Raw genomic sequence first — 23,319 nt, forward strand, 5'->3', positions numbered from 1 at the left:
AATCAATTGATTTGGATTTATGTTATAAATCGATGCAAAAACATTTGAATCAAAAAATTGAGATTCTGACCACGCCACATCTTGCCACGACGTGGATCGTGTCTGCTGATTCCCGTAGTTAGTAGATGTGGTTAGTGAAAAATCCTAATTAAAAGTATACATCATGAAAAGTTTGAAAAAAATCAAGATTTTATTTTTTTTGGAAATATCGCCCGGCTCAAGAGACGCAGATTAAAAATCCTCCCTGAATCTCTGACAGAAAACAGAGACTCCACATGTGCCGGACATGTCTGGCTCCCGTCATGCTGTGTTTTTCTTATTTCTGTAAGTGGATAACTGGCAGTGCCTTAGAAACAAACAGCGAGGGCCTCTTGTGAGCCAGACCCCAAAGGCATTGTGGGAAATGTAGGAAATTACTAACTGAGGAGGGAGTAAAGACAGAAGCAGAGGCAGAGCAGGCAGTTTAGTGAGACAGGTCAAATTAAGAGAAACGTGCAACATTTCATCACAAGATAACGTCTGAGAGGATCTGAGGGGGATTCTTCCCCTTTAAAGTCGCCAGGGAATGTGTGTAAAATGCTCTCTGCAGCAAACAAGTGCAGCATGTAGCTGACATTTTGTAAAGGCTTTGAATTTCTCTTGTTGCATTTCCTGCAAGCTCCTATAATTGTCAGCCGCACAGCTAGAGGAAACTGAATTTCAACATACAAAACTGTCCCTTTGAATGACTTATTAATTCGACATGATGGACACGCTGGACAATATATCCAAACACAGCATGAGATTTCATTTATGTTATCCATGCCTTCAGCTTCAGCTCAGCAGCTCCTCTAATATCTCCACTGAGAAATGTCCAGTCCTTCACAAAATGCTATTAAAATGTTCATTTGCCCTTCAAGGATACTTGGGGGCTTTTAATTTGATGTGCCAAATGAATTACACACATGAGCGTTGTAGTAAAGATTATAAGGGTGTGTGGGGACTCAATTTGCATGCAGCACACACAGAAACACCGTGCAAAGCAAGGGGGGGACGAAAAACTCAACTCACCTGCATTGAGGGTGCATTCTTTGGATTTGCTGAAACAGAAAAAAAGCAAAGTCATCAGCAGAGTTTCTACAGCTCCTGAGAAGCCAGTCCCTAACTTTAGCAGTTCCTGTAGGACTCTTAATTATTTATGATGAGCCGTCGGCTGCAGCCCTGACCGCTCATTTCCCAGTCAGATGGAAAACGAGCAGTGACGTCTCTCAGCAGAAACACGGCGGCACAGCTCCTCAGAGTTCAAAGTCTATTTTCATCACTGTACATTGCACCTAAAAGAAGTGAATGACAACATTTTTGGCTGTTTTTTTAATCTTTTGGATTGTTCAAAAATGGAGCATCAAAAACATCAGTAGTGGTAACCTGCCCACACTGCAAAAACGCAAAATCTTACCAAGATTATTTGTCTTATTTCAAGTCAAAAATGTCTTATTTCTAGTCATTTGTCATTCATTTCATTGGCAAAATTTGCCAGTGGAAAAAGTGAAAATTCACTTGAAATAAGTGAAAATTAGCTAGAAACAAGGAACAAATTTTGCCAATGAAACAAGCAAATTTTCACTTGTTTCAAGCAAATTTTCACTTGAAACAAGAGACAATTGTCTAAAAACAAGTTACTTCTGAGGTGATCATGTCTTATTTTAAGGGTAATGAGATATTTTGACTAGGAATAAGACATTTTTGACTTGAAGTAAGACAAATAATCTTGGTAAGATTTTGAGTTTTTGCAGTGAAGTCGATGTGAAAGCCTTTATTTTGACACCCATCCTACAGATCAGTGGCTGTCTGTCGGTGCTGTACAGAACAACTTTGATCAGAATTTCAATAAATTCATCAAATTTTGTGTTTTCCTTCATTTTACTGTATGCACGTCAGTCACAGAGCTGAGGACACACCTCCGTTTTTGCTTGAGCATAAAGTTCATGATTCTGCACATGAGCGGATAGAAAGAAGATCCTTGACAGGCTCAAAGCAAACAAACACACATCCTGTTATCACCACATCCACCAGGTACACAAACACACTGAGGATGTGCTGCTTGTCCAGCCGCTGTGACACAAGACCAAGAAACTCAATGAGAAAAGAGATGAGAGAGAGCAACAGAGTGACGGAGGCTGTGGCACGATGACAAGGAGAAAATGATGGAGACTACAGACGTGTTTTTAGATCATTTCAGATCTAATTTGTCTCTCGTCAGCCTGCCTTGTTGCTGGCTGTGTCAACATTTACACGGCCGGATGCTCTGCTGTCAGCGGAATGTAAAGCAGCCGGAGCTCGGAGCTGTGCAGCGCCAACGGGTTCATCACCGCGCTGCTTCGACAGACCGCCTGCCAATCAAACGGCGTGGGCGGGCCCTGGGTTTTCTGTTGATAGTCTGAATTTCTGTTTTCTTTGTCTGTTCATGCAGATTACCAATAAACATGTATTTTATGATTAGAGGGTGGTCACGTAATTTTTCCTTTTTTTTTTCTTTTTTTTTTTTGCTTTCATTGACTTCTACTTATTTGTACTTATTGTACTTATTATATATATTGCTGTATATTGTACATTGGTTGTATATTGAATATAGGAATGTTATATATACTTACTATTTTATTTTTATTTTATTTTTTTTATCTATTTTGTCCTATCTATTTTTTACTTGCACAGTGCTGGAGTTGTTGCAATCACATTTCACTGCTGCTGTACCCGTACATTCATGCATGTGACGAATAAAAATCTTGAATTTTATACTCTTCATGTTTTCTCAATGTTATTTTTTATTAATGTATTTCTATTCCTCTGTAAAGCACTTTGAATTGCTTTGTGTATGAATGGAGCTATAGAAATAAACTTGACTTGAAAGATGCTATGAAAGATGCTCTACAAATAAAGTCTAGAATAATAACAATAATAATACTTCTTCTCCTTCTCCTTCTTCTTCTCCTTCTTATTATTATGAGTAGTGGTAGTGGTAGTAATAGTGGTAATAGTAGTAGTAGTAGTGGTAGTAGCAGCAGTAGTAGTGGTAGTAAAACGTCTTGCATGTAAATTTTTCTACAGGGAAGAGCTACCAGAGAGTTTACCACAGCAGCCGTCAGCGCTCTCATGCAGTGACTGCAGGCTTCATAACTTGAGTGTTAAAGTGATCCGAGAGCAGCAAAACAGACATGTTATATGAAAACACTCCAGATTGTCCCTTTAAATCTTCACTGACGACCACTGAGTCAGCGAGCCAGCCACACAGGCAGCCACTTTGCCAAAATGTGAAATTAGATGACTCAAACTTGTATTGGCGGCGTCCTCGTCGGGTTGCATCAGCTGAGCCGCGCTGACGGCACGTCCTGAATCAGCTGGCCATCAGCCAACCGCAAGTGCCCGCTGACAGCTCAGCCCCACCTGTCAGGACGCTGTCAACCAATCAGGCTCCGTCAGCATGCCGACAAGCTGCCTCGGTGGACAGGTGGATGTCGCCATGGCAACAGCTGTGAAGTAAAGCTAGATCAGGAGGAACTGACAGCTCCGTCTACCTGTTCAGCAGCTAGAGGGTACACGAGCCTGAAGAGACGTGTCTGATTTTGTTCGTTTTGTGCAGGATACACACTCGTCTCCTGCACGCAGATTCCCTCACAGACACACACACACACGCACACACACACACACACACACATCTTCACTGCCAGAGCAAGAGGAAAAGACGTCTGGCCTCCGGGGAAAAGTCGTAGCACCTTATGTTTGTTTCAGGTGTCTGTGCTCAAAAGTCAAAAACAGTCCAACAAGAACTTACACACCAGCAACAAAAATACAACAAACCCCAAACAGGCAAAAAGATGCAAAAACAGAAAGGGTGCAAAAGTGACGACAACAAAAAAAGACCAAACACTTTTTTTTTTTTTTATAACCTGTGACTGTGAGTCAATCACACTGTCAACAGAGTCAGGCCTGAGACTCATGATGTCAACTATACAGACTGACATATTTGGCACATCTTGTTGTTCACACACTATCAGCAATCTGTTAAAAAAAAAAAAAAAAAAAAGGTGACGTAACCTTGACTTGGAGCAGACATACAGACACGAAGAGACTGGAGAAGTCTGCAAGAGAAGGACCTGGATCAGCTGTGTGTGTTTAGCAGAGAGTTGACTGGGACGAGCATCAAAGTCTCAGTGTCTGCCTGAGCTCGTCACACCGCCTCCAGCAAAACGAGCTCATGACGCTTTGATTTTCTACAAAACTGACTTGGCACAAAGAGTTTTACAAAGCGACTGAGGACACGCCAACAAAAAACAAAAAACAGAAAAGGAGTGAGGACAAACATCAAAAGTTTCAGACATGAGGTTAGGGCCTGTGTGTGTGTGTGTGTGTGTGTGTGTGTGTGTATAAAAGGGCATGACAGGGCAGTCAGAAGCATCTGCTGTGGTTCTGAGCAGCTGGAGACAACCAGGCAGGGTGTCGGCGCTTGAAAATAACCACATCCAGCACATAAAGCCCTGTTTGTCTCTAAACTGTGTGTGTGTGTGTGTGTGTGTGTGTGTGTGTGTGTGTGGTCTGCCTGGAGGACGAGGAGGAGTGGTGCACTTCTAGCCAATGAGAGATCAAGATTGATTCAGAGCCAGTAATTAGTGCAGTGCATGCTGGGTATCTGGCAGCGGGACAGGGCGGACCGTTTCCAGGGAGAGAGAAAGGCACAAACACAGAGCTGATTAATACGAGACGTTCAGAGTCCTGCTTGGTGTTTTCTGCACTCTGAACACAGTTTGGGCTCCTCGGACAACAAATGTCCACAAACAAATATCCATGGCAACAAGGGACGGCCCGTCTTTGGCCGCTGAGACTTGGACGCTCTGGAGCCACGAGCTTGTCCTGATAACAGTGGAGGTTCAGTTCAGTTAGTTCAACATGTCTGTGTCTGAGTTTATAGAAATAAAGAGGCGTTTGAGCAGTGGCGGATACAGAACATGGCTAATGGGTGGGCCTAAAAAATTCTGGATGGGCCTGTTATTTCATTTTGTTTATTTTTTTAGATAGACATGTATAAAATGATATGATGAAAGAAAAAAAAACCTCTCGGACACGTAATAAATTTTGGTATGCAATTTCCTAGTAGGCTACTCATTTCATAAAATAAACGTTGGAAAAAGGACATTAAAACATTTATTTATTTAGTTAGTTATTTTTTGGTCTTGAATCTGATAGGGTGGGCAAGCTGTCAATCTGGGTGGGCCTACGCCCATCCAGGCCCACCCGTAGATCTGCCTCAGCGTTTGAGGCCAGTTTCTGCTGGAGCAGCCAGATGTGGACATGGCGGAGCTTCTCATGGGAAAAGGAGACGTGAGCTCGCTTCGATCCTGCTGTCACAGCTTCAGCAGAAAACGCTGAACGAGCAGACAAGACAAAGGCCCTGGAGAGCAACACGTTTCTGGAGCTGCCGGCAAAACCCGTGAACACGGCGTCACGGCGTCTGGCGGTGCCAGTGCCCAAGGCACATGTCACTCTGCTTCACGCCTGTTGTGGCTACATCCACAAGACAACACTGCACTGCAAAAAGTCAAAATCTTACCAAGATTATTTGTCTTATTTCAAGTAAAAATGTCTTGTTTCTAGTCAAAATATCTCATTACACTTAAAATAAGACATGATCAGCTCAGAAATTACTTGTCTTTAGACAATTTTCACTTGTTTCAAGTGAAAATTTACTTGAAACAAGAAACAAATTTTGCCAATGGAACAAGCAAATTTTTACTTGTTCACTTGTGTCACAAGGAAAAATTTTTTATTTTTTAAATTTTTTTATTATTATTTCTGAGCTGATCATGTCTTATTTTAAGTGTAATGAGATATTTTGACTAGAAATAAGACATTTTTACTTGAAATAAGACAAATAATCTTGGTAAGATTTTGACTTTTTGCAGTGTGAACTTTTTGATGTATCATCCATGTTTGTCTGGTTCATTCTAATTTATTTATTTATTTATTCATTTGGTAACTCTAACCCTGAACAAGATGAAACTGAACCAAGCGAACAAGTCAATAACTCTCAGGTCACACAGATGGCACACGGTTTATAGGCTGAAAAGACTATAAGATCATAACAATAAAAAGAACCATATAGAAGAATATTCTTTACTAAATTGGCTAGTGTTTCCCAAACCTTTACAGCCCCCAGCGTTAAACAAAGCTGACAAACGGGTTCATGCAGATGTGGCTCTGTGTTTTAGTGAAGTGGCTGAGCGGCTGCGGCCGGGCCGGTTCAGAGGATTCGGGTGAACTGGGAGCTAACAGGTACATCGCCACTCTCCATCCTCCGCTACTAAGAAATGTCCACAGCACCAAAGCACAGCCAGTGCACCTCCAGCAGGCCCGTCAGCCACACACACACACAGGAAATACACAGACAGCACTAGTTACTAGTTCAAGCTATTTTAATTTCAGTTTTGCGAATTGTTGTGAATAAAGCGTGTGTGTTTGTGTTACTGGCCAGTGGATGACATTTTCACTCTGCTCGACGTTTCTGATTTCAGCTTTAAGGTCCACAGTGGAAAAGAGTCAGCCAGGCTTGTTTTATCTTGACAGTTTGAATGTTGAATGTCTGGTGCTGCACCATGCTCTGAATGTGTTTGGCAAACCACAGCATGCTTTGGATTGCTGAAACCTGATCATTTTAACTCTGAATGCTAGTCGGTATGTCATACTCATCAAGAATTTTTTTTCTGGGCACTTTCTCTGCACGTGTCTCATTCACATTTTAGGCCTCAGCTGACACTCTTTTCCAGTGCAGCTCAAACCAGCTGCAATAAACTGAAATTATAAGCCCCAAGATTTCTTTTGGTTTGATTTCAGAAGCGAGGGCGGAACGCAGGGAAGGTGCTTCGTCTAGCAGGGAAGGACAGCAGTGATGGATGTTATTGTAAACCAGTTTTTTATTGCAGGGATGCAGCCATAAAGTAAATGGACGTTGTGGTCTGACAGCGGCGAGAGCTGATGGGTTGAGGCCGACAGAAGTGGGAATGGTGGGAAATGGTCAAGTGTGCTCCCTCTTTCCAGTCCATTATGGCCAAAGTACTGCAAGGGTCCACTTAATGGATGGAGAGACACGGCGGGACAGAGGGAGAGAGGGAGAGAGAGAGAGAAAGAGAGAGAGAGAGAGGGAACACAGCAGTCTAATCCACTCAGAGAGACAGAAGAGAGAGGGCTGATTAAACAAGGCGTTTCCTTCAGTTTGCATGGAGATGTTATGAAAACTGTGAGAATGTCCTGTATGTTATAAAGGATCTGCTGCAGCCACATGGTGAAATACACCTGGCATTCATTTGCATTAAAATTAACTAGGTTAGAGAGAGAGAGAGAGAGAGAGAGAGAGAGAGAGAGAGAGAGAGAGAGAGAGAGAGAGAGAGAGAGAGAGAGAGATGTTGAGCACGATATACATCTTTTCCTTATTACTCACATTTGCATGAGTTGAAGCTGCTGTGCGGCATCAGTCGAAACATGAACAACCTCTTCCACCTTGAAAGGCTATTTAGCCCCAGAGCAGCTGTGAGTGCAGACTATTCAATATGAACTGCTGCAAGAAGGGAATGACTTTGGGCGAAAGGCAGTGACAGAAAATTCAAGCAGGGTTTGCACAAATCCTCACAATAATTGATTCTCGTGCCGCAAAAATTGCTGACCTGCAACCGGGGGGCTCGGTCAAGCCGTTTACTGCATGTTGTTAAGGTCCAATCAATGAGAGCAGAGGCGGTTTCTGCAAGCTGAGCGGAATTGGTTTTCCTTACAGATCAGTCATGTGAACATGCGCTAACCGCACATTTAATCAACAACATTGACAAAACTTTCCAATCTCACAAACGTACAAACCCTATTCCATTTTACGTCCTGCATGTTTTGGAGATGCGAGGGTTTCATCTGACAGCCGCAACAAAAATCCTCGGAGCACAAATGTGGAAAAGGAGCACATGTGCGACTGATTGGGTGTTTTTGCATTGTTTTCACCACAGATCATGCTACTAAAGTTCCAGCGTGGGATCCAAGTTGTGTTTTTTCCACCCGGCCACCACGCGTGCTTAATGCACATGTAAACGAGCCGTGTGGAGCGACCTGCGGCCGCAGGGCGAGCATGAAAACACGAGACGACGCCCACACGCTGAATCACCGGCCGTAACGTTTTACCACGTTTCAACTCAGCGAGGGTCTTTGTCAGAACAAACTTCTGAGTGAGAAAAGGAGGCGAATATTTTTTTGACCATAGCAGATGGTCAAAACAGCAACAAGTGTAAAACTATTATTTCTTTGTCAGTTTGATTGCATTATATAATGCAGCAGCTCTGTCCATCAGATTACAAACTACAAACAGCTAATGACAGAAACGCTGAGTGACTCGTCTTTTGTCTGTCACTTCAAATCCCCTCACCCTGAAAATGTGTGTGTGTGTGTGTGTGTCTCTTTCATAATGGGACGCGGACAGAATGTGACATATCTGTTTGTTCCCACCATAATTAGGAGCCCGAGGGCAGAAAGAGCCTGACCGTCCAGCGACGACACTTCAAACAGAGGCGCCGGCTCTTTGGATCTGAGAGATTTCCAAACTAAGAGGTTCATTCTTCAAAAAAAAAGTCATGAGTTTTTGGAAAACACCGCGTACAACTGTTCCGACATTTTCCAGCCTTGAGACGAAGAACCGTGTAAATCAGTTTGCAGTTTTTCTGAGGAGCGGACATGCAGGCAGTCCTCTTCATTTGGACAAAATCAAACATCTCAGTATTGTTGAACAAATACTTCAATATCGACGTTCTAGGGATGGCTACTGGTGCTTTCATAAGATATTTGCATAAAAGATTTTTGATACAGTCATTAGCAATATGATGGCCAAGCAGCTAGGGACAAATATTAGAAGAGTGTCTCTTTACTGGGAACCTTTAACACCAGGAGAAGGCAACGCTACCACCACATCACAATATTCACCTAAAACCCCAGGTGATATCTAATCTCTCAAATCATGATATCGATATAACATTGACATGTTGCCCAGCCCAACATGCATCACCTGAGATCAAACCACTTCTACTGTCTTCATGAAGGAATCCAGAACTGCAACTTACAGATTTTAGATAGTAAGATTATCTTAATCTCTCAACTCTCAACTTTTTTTCTTAATAATTCTGTCTGAGATCTTAAAATTTATTCAGGCTATTCAAGACATCATTGCTACTTCTGTATACAATGAGCTGTTGGTTTGACATCTGATTTCTGGTCCATTACCACCGCTGGCTCTGGTTTCTGTTTTATTCATGCCATGTTTCTGCTCCGCTGCCCCTCCCCGCAGCCTCTGAAGCTCCAGTGATGAGGAAATCAAACGCACTGAAAGGTTTGCATGACAGCGCTGCAGCTCTGAGGCAACACAGCCTTCCTCAGGGCGCAGACAAGTCAAACCACAGTGAACCACTTCACTTGGGTCGGATACCACCAGAACAATTACTGCCATTACACAAGCTGGCATCCAAAGCTGCACAGGGCAGATTTTACTAAATGCATTTTACACCCAGACCGCTCCACACTCTGCTGCACGTAATGCGTGTAAATATTTGTCAACCAACTACAGAGATCCTGCTTGCTTATTTTAAAAAAAGAAAAAAAGCTTTTTGGTTAAAGAAATGTCACAAACTGTTCGGAGCATGGAACTTTTTACACTTTTTACACTTTTTACAATGCATTCAGCTACTTCAACACACATTTTGGAAGAAAAAACACAAAATCATCCTGTTCTTCTCTGTGTAATATCTACTGCTGCCAACTGGTCACCAAAGGACCTCAGATGAACACCATCCTCTAACTATCACACATCTCTATTTTTGTGCAATGAATCATTCTGTAAGAGCGCTGCTTTTCCCCCCCGCTTGGTTCATTTTGGGAGCAAACTCCTGCCATGTGAAGCCTTTCTGCACACGGTGTCCTGCACACACACACCACCCTGTCAAACATGTTAAGCTCTGGAAAGCAGTCGGTTACCTTGGAGATCTCTTCATGGCTCAAAGCTTCCCGTTAGGTAAGAGTCGCCTGTAGTCGAAGCAGTTTGCGTGCCGTCCGACAGCCACAGCAACACACACACTTCCTCCTTCACTCAACAAACTTTTAGCTCTGCCTGGGACTCCTCTCAGCCAATCAGAACACGTTTCCTGGTCCCATAGCCGCACGCCCCCTGCTCACTGACCAGCCCACCTTTTTCTCTGAGGCTCTCTTAGGAAATCTGATGCCATCAGCAGAAAAGACAAGAGAGAGAGAGAAAGAGAGAGGAGGGGGGAGAGAGAGCGAATGAAAAGTGCCAATCTATTGTGTGTAACTGTCACATTTCACTTCCTCTTACAGTCGTAGTGGAAAGAGGAAAGGAAAGGAAAGGAAAGGAAAGGACAGGACAGGACAAGAAAGGAAAGGAAAGGAAAGGAAAGGAAAGGAAAGGAAAAGAAAGGAAATGTGAGCTTACTGATCGTTGAGTGAGAGGGGAAAAGTGAAGTATCAGAGATAAGAGATGAAATAAAGAGTGGGATCCAGTGGATTAAGAATGAGAGAGAAATGTGATTTAAAAGAAGAAAGTAAGACAGGTAGCAGGCAGGCAAGCCAAAAAAAAAAAAAAAAAAGGAAAGACAGGGAGAAGGCAGAAAGTAAGGCTTGACTGATATGGATTTTAAAATATTTTTTACATGGGCACGCTGAAACAAAACAAAACAAAACAAAAAAAGAATATGGGTCTGATATGCTGGCAAACTGATAATTCTGTCCAACACTACAAACAAACAGGCGGGAGGACAGGAACACACAGATAAGGAATAAGGTGTGGGCTGCCTACAGCCGGCCATAAAAACACAACCATAAAGCCGCCAGCTGCATCAGGGCATCATGTCTGCTGTGCCAAAGAACCAGACGCCAGGGTTGTTTTTGAGGGCAACAAGCAGCCCTGAGCTGAGCTGACCTGTCCCGGAGACGCAGGGACACGCTGTCCACCGGGCCTCCGGTGACACGCTGTCCACCGGGCCTCCGGTGACACGCTGTCCACCGGGCCTCCGGTGACACGCTGTCCACCGGGCCTCCGGTGACACGCTGTCCACCGGGCCTCCGGTGACACGCTGTCCACCGGGCCTCCGGTGACACGCGGCGCCGTGGCACCGCGAGGCCGGCAGCCCAGCAGCTGATGCACCGTTTCCTCTGACAGCTGAAAGCTACTCACTACAGGCAGATGAGAAGTGCTGAGGGGGGAAGTCAGGAGCCTGACAGCTGACCTGACATGATGAGACACATTAGATGAGATGATAACACATGCAGACTCATTTCTGTGTCCGTCTTGCTCTTTCTCAACCCCAGCACACACTCACTCTATCTCTGCTCATATATTCAGTATGAATTATTGAGGCCGCTCAAACGTCCTGGAGGCACTCCCCACCTCGGAAACTCAAAGCCGTCACGTCTCTAAACGGCAGCTGCCGTATCTGCGACGGTCGCGGTGAGCGCTGTAAATGTAAAATAGCTCCGTCCCGCAGAGATATGAAGCCGTGTAGATCTTGATTATGGACTGAAGCCAGCCAGTCCCCTCTTCTGTTCCTGTCCCTTCATGCAGAACCATTTCCATCTCTGTCTATTGTTTCCAGCCTAAGTGCGATCAATAGCTGCCTCAAAGCGTTTGCTGGGGATGATAAGGCTGAAGGACGAACAAAGGCTTCTCTCATGTCCAGACTTGGGTGTGAAGAAAGGTTTGTAGGTAAGGAAATGTCACAAACTGCAGAAAAAAGTCACTACTTTTTCTGTACAACAGGCAATTGGAGCGTGAGCCCCAAACACTACGCATACATGTTGAGAGAAGACATCATGGCCTGAGGGTAGGTCTGGGCAAAATATCACAATATTTTTGATCAAACAGCTCGATATCAATATTGTGACAATATTTGCCTATTTTTCAGTTTCATATTGTGAGTGTTTGTTTGTTGCACATGTAGAGCAGATGTGATTGGACTGATTAGGCACATGTGTGATCAATTAACAGTCATTAAGAGCGTGTAAATGAGTCTAAGAGTCAGCTCTGCCCTTGTTAGAGGACTGAGAGGAGAACAGGTGTTTCGGGACCCTGCTGGAGAGAGGGGGGGGGTCCCGCTCCTCCACCTGGAGCTCACACACTCTCACCGTGCACACAAAGCTGCAGGTGCTGCCCTGGCGGAGCTGCAGTCCAGCTGAAACTGAAACTAATCCCTGTCTTTTATGAGTGGAAGCCTTTTCTGCACACAACCATGGGGACAAGGTTTTCCACCAATCAGGACACTGCATAGTGACCTCAAAACCAGCTCAATTTTATTGATATTTCCTGCTAATCCGGACTGGACTCCCAGAATTACAGATTTGAATCATCACTCCTCAATTTAAATATTTAATTTTATATACCATTTAATTGATTTTAATTAAAAATAATAAGTTAAGAAAATAAATGTTGTCCCAGTCATGTAGCATGGGCCAGCTGTACCACCCACATTGCCGGACCACAGATGGTACGTCTATGGTTTCCAAACTAGGACAGCCAACAGACTGACAGACAGACAGACAGAGACCCGGCAGGTAAGACAGCTCTCTACAACAGTCTGTCTGACCTGTCAGTCACTCTGCTGCACACGTGCTCTCTACAACGCTGCTGACCTGTAGGATGGAAGTTTACTGCATATCCAAGCCCACCTTTTTGAAAAGCAGTCCATTATTTTGTTGCCCAGTGCAACAACAGCATCAGAAATGTTTCCTCTGCCTTTCAGGACGGAACAAGCAAATGTGGAAACAGAGTTTGTAATGATTTTTTTAAAGAGCATAATGGGAGGCCACGCGTGCCCCAGATGCTGGCAGGGGTTCCTAAAATGCAATTAGGGCGCTGAAGGTGGCAGACCGTACAGGACAGGGCCTCATGGCAGGATAAGGCCGGTACCTCTTGCCGCAGGAGGAGCTGCTGGACGAGGTGGTTCGACTGCGGCTCTCTGCTCCCATCTTCACCAGGGTGAGGCGCTCTGTGGACATACTCTTCCTGGAGGAGGAGGAGGAGGAGGACGAGGAGGAGTAGGAGGAGGAGGAGGAGGAGGAGGAGTGGAGAGTCATCCAACAAAGCATTTAGGCAAAATGAGGATATTTCTGACACTTCAGATTTTTATCATTACTTTGATATGAGTATTAATGCCACAAATATAAATATGCTCTCAGTTAACACAAAATCTTTTCTGTCCTGAGGATTTTTCTGAAATCCTAAAATCCTCTGAAAACATTTAAAGCTACGTTTGTTAGCACCCGATTCTTTTGTTGAAAGCCCAAGAACAAACCGGAGTCAATCTTCAGCTCTCAGATGAAATATTTATTATGGTCACATATAAAGAAAGGCAGCGCTGGGCTCAGAGTGACAGACATTAATGTCAGATGCATTTGTCTGCAGTAAAATAACCCTTGCAATGAGGGTCATGACAGAGGGTCTTCCTTCTGCTGTGATTTCCTGGTTTGAGATAGATTTCTGAATCCACCACATTTTCAAACTGCAGGTCAGAGACAAAATAATCCAAGTAATCCAACAAGAAATATATCCCTCACTTCCACCCCCACAACACACTTTTTTTAAATGTTGGTTTCTACAAGCAATCTGCCCGGAGCAGGAGTGGCTCTGTTTGTTTACAAAGTGAATTTGTACTCATGACACCCTCTAGTGGTCAGAAATCACTTAGTGCAGCTCTGACATCTGCCCCCCATCACTTCCATGTTTAAAAAAAAAAAAAAAAACTGTAGAAATGAGGTGGCTGCTGTGGAATAAAATGGTGTGTATCACAACCTTAGTTAGTGGACTTGCTTGGTTAAATCAGGGTCATTGACATCAGTGTCGGCCTAACAGAGAAAAAGAAATGATGAGAAGAGGTGTATGGAGGGTGGGGTAACCGGGCAGCGGACACTTCACTGGAGGTGTGATTAATAAAAAGACGGGCTCAGATGTGATCTGCAGCTGGCCTAACACATGTGGAAACCTGCTTCCTCTTACGCTGCTACACTGCCGCTGTATGAATCTGAATGCCAACACATCATGACTGACACTTCAGCATGAAGTGTGTGGAGGCTCGGCTTGCTGAGCTTGTTGGACGTCTGCCCAGTCAGAGGGTTTCAAAATCCTCACATTCCCTCTGACACCTACACTGTGTGGCGTTTTCACTTTTCAGTTCACCACCACTTTGAGGGTGGACAGTGAGTTTACTGTACCTCTTAATGGACTGCAGCACCTCTTTCTTTGGAGATGAAGGCGAGGAGAGGAGGCGTTTATGTTGGACATAACCGTTACTGAGGGGTCTGGAGGGAAGAGCCTGGAGCAGCTGACGCACTGAAAGGTAAGACAAGAAGATCAGCCTCACTGACAGCAGAACAGACTGGCCATGAGGCGAGCGGTGGCTTCATGGTCAGACAGGCATCGTATGTAACTTTCATCCACCGTAAGTACGATATCGTCAGTGCACAAATCTCCTCGCCACATCTGGGATGGTGTCACCATGTTGGTGATCAAATCCGTTAACTAGTCAGCCTCAAGAAAAGCCTAAAGTTAAAACAGTCCCCATGAAATGACCTCACAGGACCTTTACTTCCCGTAAAATAGAGCTTTTGAAATAGTGACATCATCCTTCCATCATCCTAGTGGGTATGAATTAAAATTTCAACAAAGCCTTCACAAATCTTTACACATCCTCTCTCATCCACCCGTCCCTTCAAATAAAATTGTGTTTCTCTCCCAAACTGTGATCTTATTAGTTTGTACTTGTGAATGATCCTTCCCTGCACAATGCCCCGCCTAAACCTCCTGCTTCAACAGGCAGTACATAAAATCAGGAAAGTAAGAGTCCATTTCATGGGGTCTTTAATAAGTCAAACAGGAAGTTGTCTGGATGTTGACTGATTAACTCCTCCACTCCTCTGGCTCATCTGGACACCTGACAGCCCCCTGCTGTCGCTCCTTAACTCACCTTTGGTGGGCGGTGTTGGAGCGGCGGTGGCCAGCGGCCTCCTCCCAGTGTTGTGGATCCCTCCTGTCGGCATCCCGAGGCTCTGCTCCTCACAGCAGCCCAGCCGGCGCAGGGCGTCGGCCAGAGCCGCCTTCAGCAGCTGGATCTCATCCTCCTGGAGCTGCAGCCGCTGCTCCAGCTGCGAAACCCGGTCCTCCATGTCCAGGTTGCTGCCCGCCGACACCGTGTCATCTGCAGGGGAAGGACAGAGGCTTTACCAGTGTGCCGTCTGCCCCATACTCATCAACCAGGGACAGCCGTGGGTGGATGTCATGGTCGCTGTGTGGAGTTAATAAATCAAACTACATCCACCTTATTAAAGTTTTTACAATTGCTGGTCCAAAAGAAAAACTAAGGTCCTTGCGCATGCTGTCTTTTACATGTGTAAAGGATTTTATTGTCAACAACATTAATGATAATAAAGCTCTTTGCAATTGTAAAAGACAATGTGCAGAAGGACCTTTTTTTATTATGTACTACACACCTGTCACTCACCATCGAGGTACACACAGGCTTAGTCTTTTCAGACATTTCTTATCATAAACATCCAGGCCATTCCTGGAAAAGATTCTCCCGTAAACAGGAAGTGCCGCATTTTACATTTACGGTTTGTTAGGAATAAACAGAAGAGGAAGAACTGAGCAATAGGCATGAGCTGAGGCAGCCGCTGTGGCTCCGCAGACAAAGAAAAGACAAACTCAAACTCCATCAACAGAAAATCAAAGGAGACAGACATCACAGTCCCACCCCCACTCTTTGACTGACAGGTGATTTCTGGGAAGTGCGGCGCAGAAACACCACAGCGATGAGAGCTGAGCTGCAAAGATGAAAAACAAACCGAAAAAAGGATGTGGGAAATCACCGCTGGGAGTGTAGAGAAGAGGGCACTGTCTTGTGTGGTTGTGTATCAAAGTCAATGCAAGACAGAAACAAGCAAATAATTAAAATGCTTTTACATATTAACCCCAACTGTTGCTTCCTGTGAGACTCGTGGAGAGCTGCTGCTCTGGGACTCGGCGGTTTTGAGTTTCCGAAGAGATGAGCACAAACAGTATTACTTTACTGGCTTTAATAATTCAGAGTGTCTTTGTGAGTGTGCTGGTGAGAACGGAAGACAAAAACAAAAACAGATTGTGAGGTTGTGTGTGTGTGCTTGTTTTGTACGGAGTGAGAGAAAACAGAAAGAAAGGAGAGAGAGGGAGGGATGGATAACAGGGACGGTGATGGAAACAAGGCCTCTGTGTTCTCACGGCGCTGAAACAGCTGGTCCCTCCCTCACTCTGCACCGTCAACATCAGCTTCATCCTCTGACTGCTGACGTGAGGATTTCATGTCTGCTGAGGCACAAAGCAAACCTGACGAGCACTTTAGGATGGACTTCATGCACAAGTGCAGTCATTTCACCGGTCTGAATCTCAACGTGGGGTCCCATCCACCTGAGGTGAGACGTTGCAGATTCAGCCCGTCTGCCCAGGCTAACACCAGGGGGCGGGACATCGGATGAAGACTGCACAGTGCTCTGATGGGATGGTGTGTGGCTTTACTTGTGGGTAATGAAGTCCTGATGCTAATTAAAGTCCTCCAAACTCTCAAACAGACTCTGAAAGCTCCAGCCGTGGCACTTTGCAGATGTGCAGGATCCAGTGTGTTCAGGACTCGAGCTATCTGATACCATTTTTAAAAAGCTGCCAAAAGCATTTTAATGTTGTGCTGTCAGTCATGCTGTCACCTGAGCTTTGGGATATCATATTTTGTGCAGTCTAGAGGTTTACATCACACTTGTGTTGGGAGATTAGCATGAAACCTGCATTACTGCAACACACGAGCAAAGACTTGAGATGTCCAGACAGCTCCATCACCTCCTCCGCTCACACACACACACACACACACACACACACACACACACACTGCTGTAGTTAGCTGGCTTAGCTACTCGGTCACCTAGGCTAGATTCAAATATGTTACTTTAAAATATGACATCTACACCATGCCCCTCCAGACTCTGAGATCTACTCATTTGTAATACATTTGTCAGCAGGGAATCTCTACAGTCATACATGTTTTTCAGATTGATGACATTTCTGTGCATTTGGTAGCCTACAAAACAGAGACCTGGCCACACTTTCACGGGAAAGTTTTGCAAGCTCAAACTGGCATCACCACCAATACACAAATGTAATACAATAGGCTAGTATGTATATAGATTTCCATATATGACATATGTTCATAATTAATACCTCTATAAAGTGTATTTAAATTGAAATGTTTTCATATAGGAAATAATACAAACACATTCGTCCTCTCCATTGTTTTCATATAGACACATGAATAAGTTTTACATACTTATTCAACATAGAGGCTATGGGCTACACACGTGCATCTCCATATCCAGAGGAGGGCTACGTATGTTTTGTTCATATATGACTACAGATGTGACATATATGGCAACATTTCTCGGGTACAGAGGCATTTTATCCTCACACATCAGACTTCCATATGGGCAGTGAGCCTGTATCCTCACCATCCTGCATCTTCCCTGACCGGTTTAACACAGATTAGATTATATACAGTGACTCTAACCCAAACCCTGCTCTGTCTCTCCGTCAGCCTCTCCTCCCTCCCTGCTCCTCTTAAATTATCATTCTGATGTTGAACCCTTTCCAACCTAATAATCCACTGGCCTCCAGCCAGGATGACATCATCGGGAGCCAGCCAGATTATCAAAGGCACACTTCCCGGGGCAGTTTAATAATCTGCAGCCCAAATCAACAGATTACAACCCGATGAAGTCAGAATCGTGGTTAGAACTCTCTGTCCTAAATTCTCTTCTACATCCTCGCATCTCAGGTGAACCATGTCCACACAGCTGTATCAAGCACAAAACAGTAATAATAATTTCAAAATAAATCTTTTAATTTGAGAAATGTGACATCTGCTCTGCCAGAATGACTTCTGGCATCAAAATAAAATTCACGATTACATATTATTGAAGTTTTGCCTTTTATTTGCGAGGCCATGATCATTTTCAGTGTCTAATCAATCACCTGTTTTTTACTACTGAGACAGGAGCAGTAAACATCTGTAATGCAACATATACAGTATTTTTAGATGAAAGCCGTCGTATTTCAGCACTGCATGAGACAAATGCTGACCAAGTGATCGCTGGCTGATTGATCAATGCAACCCTGTACGACAAATGTAGACCTACTGAATATGTGCACAAAGTGTAAACTATCGGCAACTTCAGTATAAAAGTATCTGTATCAGTTTTCAAAAACCCATTCAAACACTAAGACGAAGCCCTTTTTGAATGTTCAGTCTCTTATATGCTAAGCATATGACTCCAAACTGAGCCAAATCCCTCCAGCTTGACATTATCAACATCACAAAATGTCAAATGATAGTGGGTTAAAACCTCTTAAATGTATAGACTGAGACTTTGTATGGTTGCTTTGTAAAGCTAAATGCATTCGACATCACTCTACACACACACACACACACACAAACACTGACTTTCTATCCCCTTTCCCCAAGCTCATGAAGACCTTGCAAGTCTAAAATTAGTTTGATGTACTTATTAAAGCTGCTGAGTCGGTCACATGAGGTGAGGTGACCTCTGACATGCAGAAATCAAAGCAGTTAACTTCACTCCTTTAGTTTTTTCATACTCTCTGCCTGTACGAGGAGTAGAGGCAGATGGTTAATATTCAGGACACTGAAGCAGCAGTGAAGTCCACCAAGTGTGACAGTGAAGTCACTTCAAACTCATTTGACTTCAGTCAGGCCACAAATCTCAACCTTCTGCTTGTTAAAGACATGATCATTAGTGTCGTGATGGCACCAAAACTAAAGGGAAAGCTAAATAATAAAATACAACCCAAACAACAATCCCCATCCATGGTATGTTTCTGGGCAAAATGGACGCCAGCTTCTTGCTTAGCATAAAGACTTTAAGTGTATGTGACGTGTATTACAAATCCACATGATCCACTGTGTAAATCAGACAGATTCAAAGCTGCTTTAAGGTTTATTTTTTAACCTTGACAGATTCAGGCTAATGACTCCCATAGACATCCAGTCTTTATGCTAAGCTAACAGGAAATGCTACCCATAGGAACTGAACCACTCGACGTACAGAGGTGGAAATAGTGACCAACATCTGGTCTCAGTTTAGGGAGGTTGGGAAAAGGGGTATTATGCTCTAAAAGTTGTGCAGCACTGGAAAAAACATGGCGATGTTTCCCACACACCCTTGCTCAGCGCTGCAGGCTGTGGTGGCAAACACAGCCAGCAGTGTTACAGTCACTGTAGTGTGGCTGTGACTGTAGTGTGACAGTGGCTGTAGGTGTGACGGTGGCTGTAGTGTGACGGTGGCTGTAGTGTGACGGTAGCTGTGGTGTGACGGTGGCTGTAGTGTCACAGTGACTGTGGTGTGACAGTGGCTGTAGTGTGACGGTGACTGTAGTGTCAAGGTGGCTGTAGTGTCAAGGTGGCTGTAGTGTCACAGTGACTGTAGTATGACAGTGACTGTGATGTGGCTGTGACTGTGGTGTGGCTGTGACTGTGGTGTGATGGTGACTGTGGTGTCACGGTGACTGTAGTGTCACGGTGACTGTAGTGTTATGGTGACTGTGGTGTGACGGTGACTGTAGTGTGACGTGGCTGTAGTGTTACGTGACTGTGGTGTGACGGTGACTGTATTGTGACGGTGGCTGTAGTGTGACGTTGGCTGTAGTGTGACGTTGGCTGTAGTATGACGGTGGCTGTAGTGTCACGGTGACTGTGGTGTGACGGTGACTCTTGTGTCACAGTGACTGTAGTGTGACAGTGGCTTTAGTGTTACGGTGGCTGTAGTGTGACGGTGACTGTGGTGTCACAGTGACTGTAGTGTTACAGTGGCTTTAGTGTTACAGTGGCTGTAGTGTGACGGTGACTGTGGTGTCACAGTGACTGTAGTGTTACAGTGGCTTTAGTGTTACGCTGACTGTAGTGTCACGGTGACTGTGGTGTGACGGTGACTGTGGTGTCACAGTGGCTGTAGTGTGACGCTGGCTGTGGTGTTACGGTGGCTGTAGTGTCATAGTGACGGTGGTGTGACGGTGACTGTGGTGTCACAGTGACTGTAGTGTTACAGAGGCTTTAGTGTTACGGTGACTGTAGTGTGGCGGTGGCTGTAGTGTCACAGTGACTGTGGTGTGGCTGTGACTGTGGTGTGGCTGTGATTGTAGTGTGATGGTGACTGTAGTGTGACGGTGGCTGTAGTGTCAAGGTGGCTGTAGTGTCAAGGTGGCTGTAGTGTCACAGTGACTGTGATGTGGCTGTGACTGTCGTGTGATGGTGACTGTGGTGTCACGGTGACTGTAGTGTTATGGTGACTGTAGTGTTATGGTGACTGTGGTGTGGCTGTGACTGTAGTGTGACGGTGACTGTAGTGTGACGGTGGCTGTAGTGTGACGGTGGCTGTAGTGTGACAGTGGCTGTAGTTTCACAGTGACTGTGGTGTGACAGTGGCTGTAGTGTGACGGTGGCTATAGTGTGACGTTGGCTGTAGTGTGACAGTGGCTGTAGTGTCACGGTGACGGTATTGTGACAGTGGCTGTAGTGTGACTGGCTGTAGTGTCACGGTGACTGTATTGTGACAGTGGCTGTAGTGTCACAGTGACTGTATTGTGGCAGTGACTGTATCACATCAGGCAGTCAAATGAGAGTTCGGAGCAGCAGGAAGGGGCAGCGGGGAAGTCGAGCTTCATATTTCCATACAGTAATGAAGATGAGCGGAGATTTTGCATAGCAGAGCCGCCTGATGAACCGGTGTGATAACATCAGATTGTTTCAGGCCTGTAACTGTTACTGCTTTTCTCTCTTCTTTCTCTCACTTCCAGATTGTCAGATCTTATCATTTTTACACTTTCGGGGGGCTTAGAGTCAGCCCAAAGCAGGACCACATGTGATGTAAACACAAAAAAAGTATTCAAATCCTTTATTTTAGTAGAGGTACTATAGTTGAAAAATACTCAAGTAAACATCCTGTATTCAAAATGTGAGGAAGTATATGTATTAGCAGTGAAATGTAATTAACTATGAAAAGTAGTCTCTGTGAAGACTGGTTCCTTTGAGGAAAGTGTCAGAATCTTAAAATTATACTGAGGTACATCATCTGAGTAAATGTACATAGTTACTTCCCAACTGTTAATTAAATATGGCTGCTGTGGGAATAAGGCCCATTAATTACTTTCCCTTTCCATACACGCCACTAGTTGCACTGTGTGTGAGGTCCTGCTGTCACTGAGCCATGTGTCAGTCCTGGTTACTGTGCAAGCTGTCACTGTAATCCAGCACGTCTGTGCAGCAGAACTACCGAGACAAATTCCTGCACTTTAACTGTAGTGAGCTTCAAAAGACACAGCAGCAACATGATGATGTGCTGTAGATAACACACACACCACTGCCCGTCCTCTGTCAGCCTGTAGCTCTGTCATTATAGCCAAGACAGGTGAGGAAACACAGGCAGTGAGTGGAAACAGACCATAGACACACACACACACACACACACACACACACACACACACACACATAACTTCATTATCCAATGTAGGTGAGGAAAGATAGCAGGTGGGTGGAGACAGAGAGAGGACACAGAGATAGAGAGGCAGTGGGGGGGGCAGAAATGTTGACTAATTCTTACATAAATTCTGTAATTCTTTGTCAGTTTTGTTTGTAAACTGTCAGAGTGAGTGACTGCACCGAATCCAACTGAGAGAAAAAGAAAGAAACAGAGAGTGAAGTGAAGAGAGAAACAGAAGGTGAGATGCCAAAGAGAGAGAGAGAAAAAAGAGAGAAAGAGAGAGAGAGAGAGATACATCAGCACGATTCACCTTTATCTCCTCTACTGTCAGCACAACACCTGTTTAAAAATGCTGGAGCCTGGGACACACACACACACACACACACACACACACACACACACACACACATGCACACACAGCATAATAACGGTTACACCTCAGTGGTATTCCATTACTCTCCTAATAAAAGCACAGGCTGCATCTATTTGATATGCAGCTGGTGACACACACACACACACACACACACACACACACACACACACACACACACACAGCCTATTGTATTGGTAGCTAACTTTCCCTCTCCATCACAGCTGAGACAGATGTAGCTGTAAAGTGTGTTAAAAAACACATGACAGCTGGCTGATAAAGATTAATGAAAAACCAAGAGAGAGAGACAGAGAGAGAGAGAGAGAGAGAGAGAGAGAGAGAGAGAGAGAGAGAGAGGAGGAGTTGGAAGGGAAGGTACAAAGGAAACTGAAGGAAGAGGATGGGAGTAAGGGGAAAGATGATGGAGAGATATGGGGAAAAATGAGTTGGAAAAGGAGGGAGGTGGAGAGAGGACAAAGAGAGAGAGAGAGATGAGGACGGCACAGGGCGACAAGAAAACTGATCACAAACTGACGGTGCAGCGAGGTGGTGGTCACAATGATGATGATGATGATGATGATGGTGATGATGATGCTCGCCTCACCTACCTGCCATCATGCCACGCAAGAGCCCGGTCACTCCTCCTGTCAATCAGCCAGTCAGTCAGTGAGACAGTCAGTAATGCAGACAGACAGTTAGTCACTCAGGTTGTCCACTTCCTCCCTCTCTCCTCCCCCAGAGGCTTTCTGGACAGCGGCTCCCTCCCCCCTCTGCCACCGGTGCTCGATCGATCTCTCTCTCTCTTTTACACACACTTACACACACACCCGCTCTCTCTCTCTGTCTCTCTCTGTCTCTCTCTCTCTCACACACACACACTCACACACACACAAACTCTCGTCTCTTAGCCATCTCCGGTCCGCCCCTCCCATCCTTTCCTCCTGCCCTTCCCCCTTTTCCAGTACCACTCCCTCTTCCTCCTCTTCCTCCTCCCTCGTTATCCCATTTCTTAAACCCCTCCCTCTCCCCTCCTCCTCCTCCTCCTCTTCCTCCTCTCTTCAATACAGCCCCCCCCTCCTGTCTTGTTAGCCATAGGCGGAGGAAACAGAGGCAGAGGGGGTGGAGCCTGGCCCAGGGACAGTCGCACACACACACACACACACACACACACACACACACACACACACACACACACACACACACACCAGCATCAGCAGCAGGATCAGTACAGCCAGGCACTACCAGGAAGGGATACTGCAGAGCCTGCCTCTGGGATCAATGACACACACACACACACACACACACACACACACACAGAGCAGACGCAG

At 45.0% G+C, this 23,319-nt stretch overlaps 1 protein-coding gene across 3 annotated transcripts in view; it reads right to left on the reverse strand.

The window, feature by feature from the left end:
• eml2 (EMAP like 2) overlaps nucleotides 1-23,319 on the reverse strand; it is a 45,564-nt gene that overhangs the window by 13,713 nt on the left and 8,532 nt on the right. Inside the window, exons 1-5 of one of the 3 annotated variants that reach the window (XM_030066704.1) lie at nucleotides 22,600-22,621; nucleotides 15,018-15,248; nucleotides 14,266-14,383; nucleotides 12,965-13,060; nucleotides 1,051-1,079 (exon numbers count right to left, since the gene is read on the reverse strand). In XM_030066704.1, coding sequence (XP_029922564.1) covers nucleotides 1,051-1,079; nucleotides 12,965-13,060; nucleotides 14,266-14,383; nucleotides 15,018-15,248; nucleotides 22,600-22,609 — 484 coding nt within the window. In that variant the 5' untranslated portion in view covers nucleotides 22,610-22,621. Of the gene's footprint in view, nucleotides 1-1,050; nucleotides 1,080-10,023; nucleotides 10,161-12,964; nucleotides 13,061-14,265; nucleotides 14,384-15,017; nucleotides 15,249-22,599; nucleotides 22,622-23,319 lie in introns of those variants that run through there. The other 2 variants (XM_030066703.1, XM_030066705.1) reach the window with 2 other exon arrangements.

The sequence above is a fragment of the Myripristis murdjan genome, chromosome 13 (genome assembly GCF_902150065.1).
Source record: "Myripristis murdjan chromosome 13, fMyrMur1.1, whole genome shotgun sequence".
In the NCBI taxonomy this organism is placed as follows: Eukaryota; Metazoa; Chordata; class Actinopteri; order Holocentriformes; family Holocentridae; genus Myripristis; species Myripristis murdjan.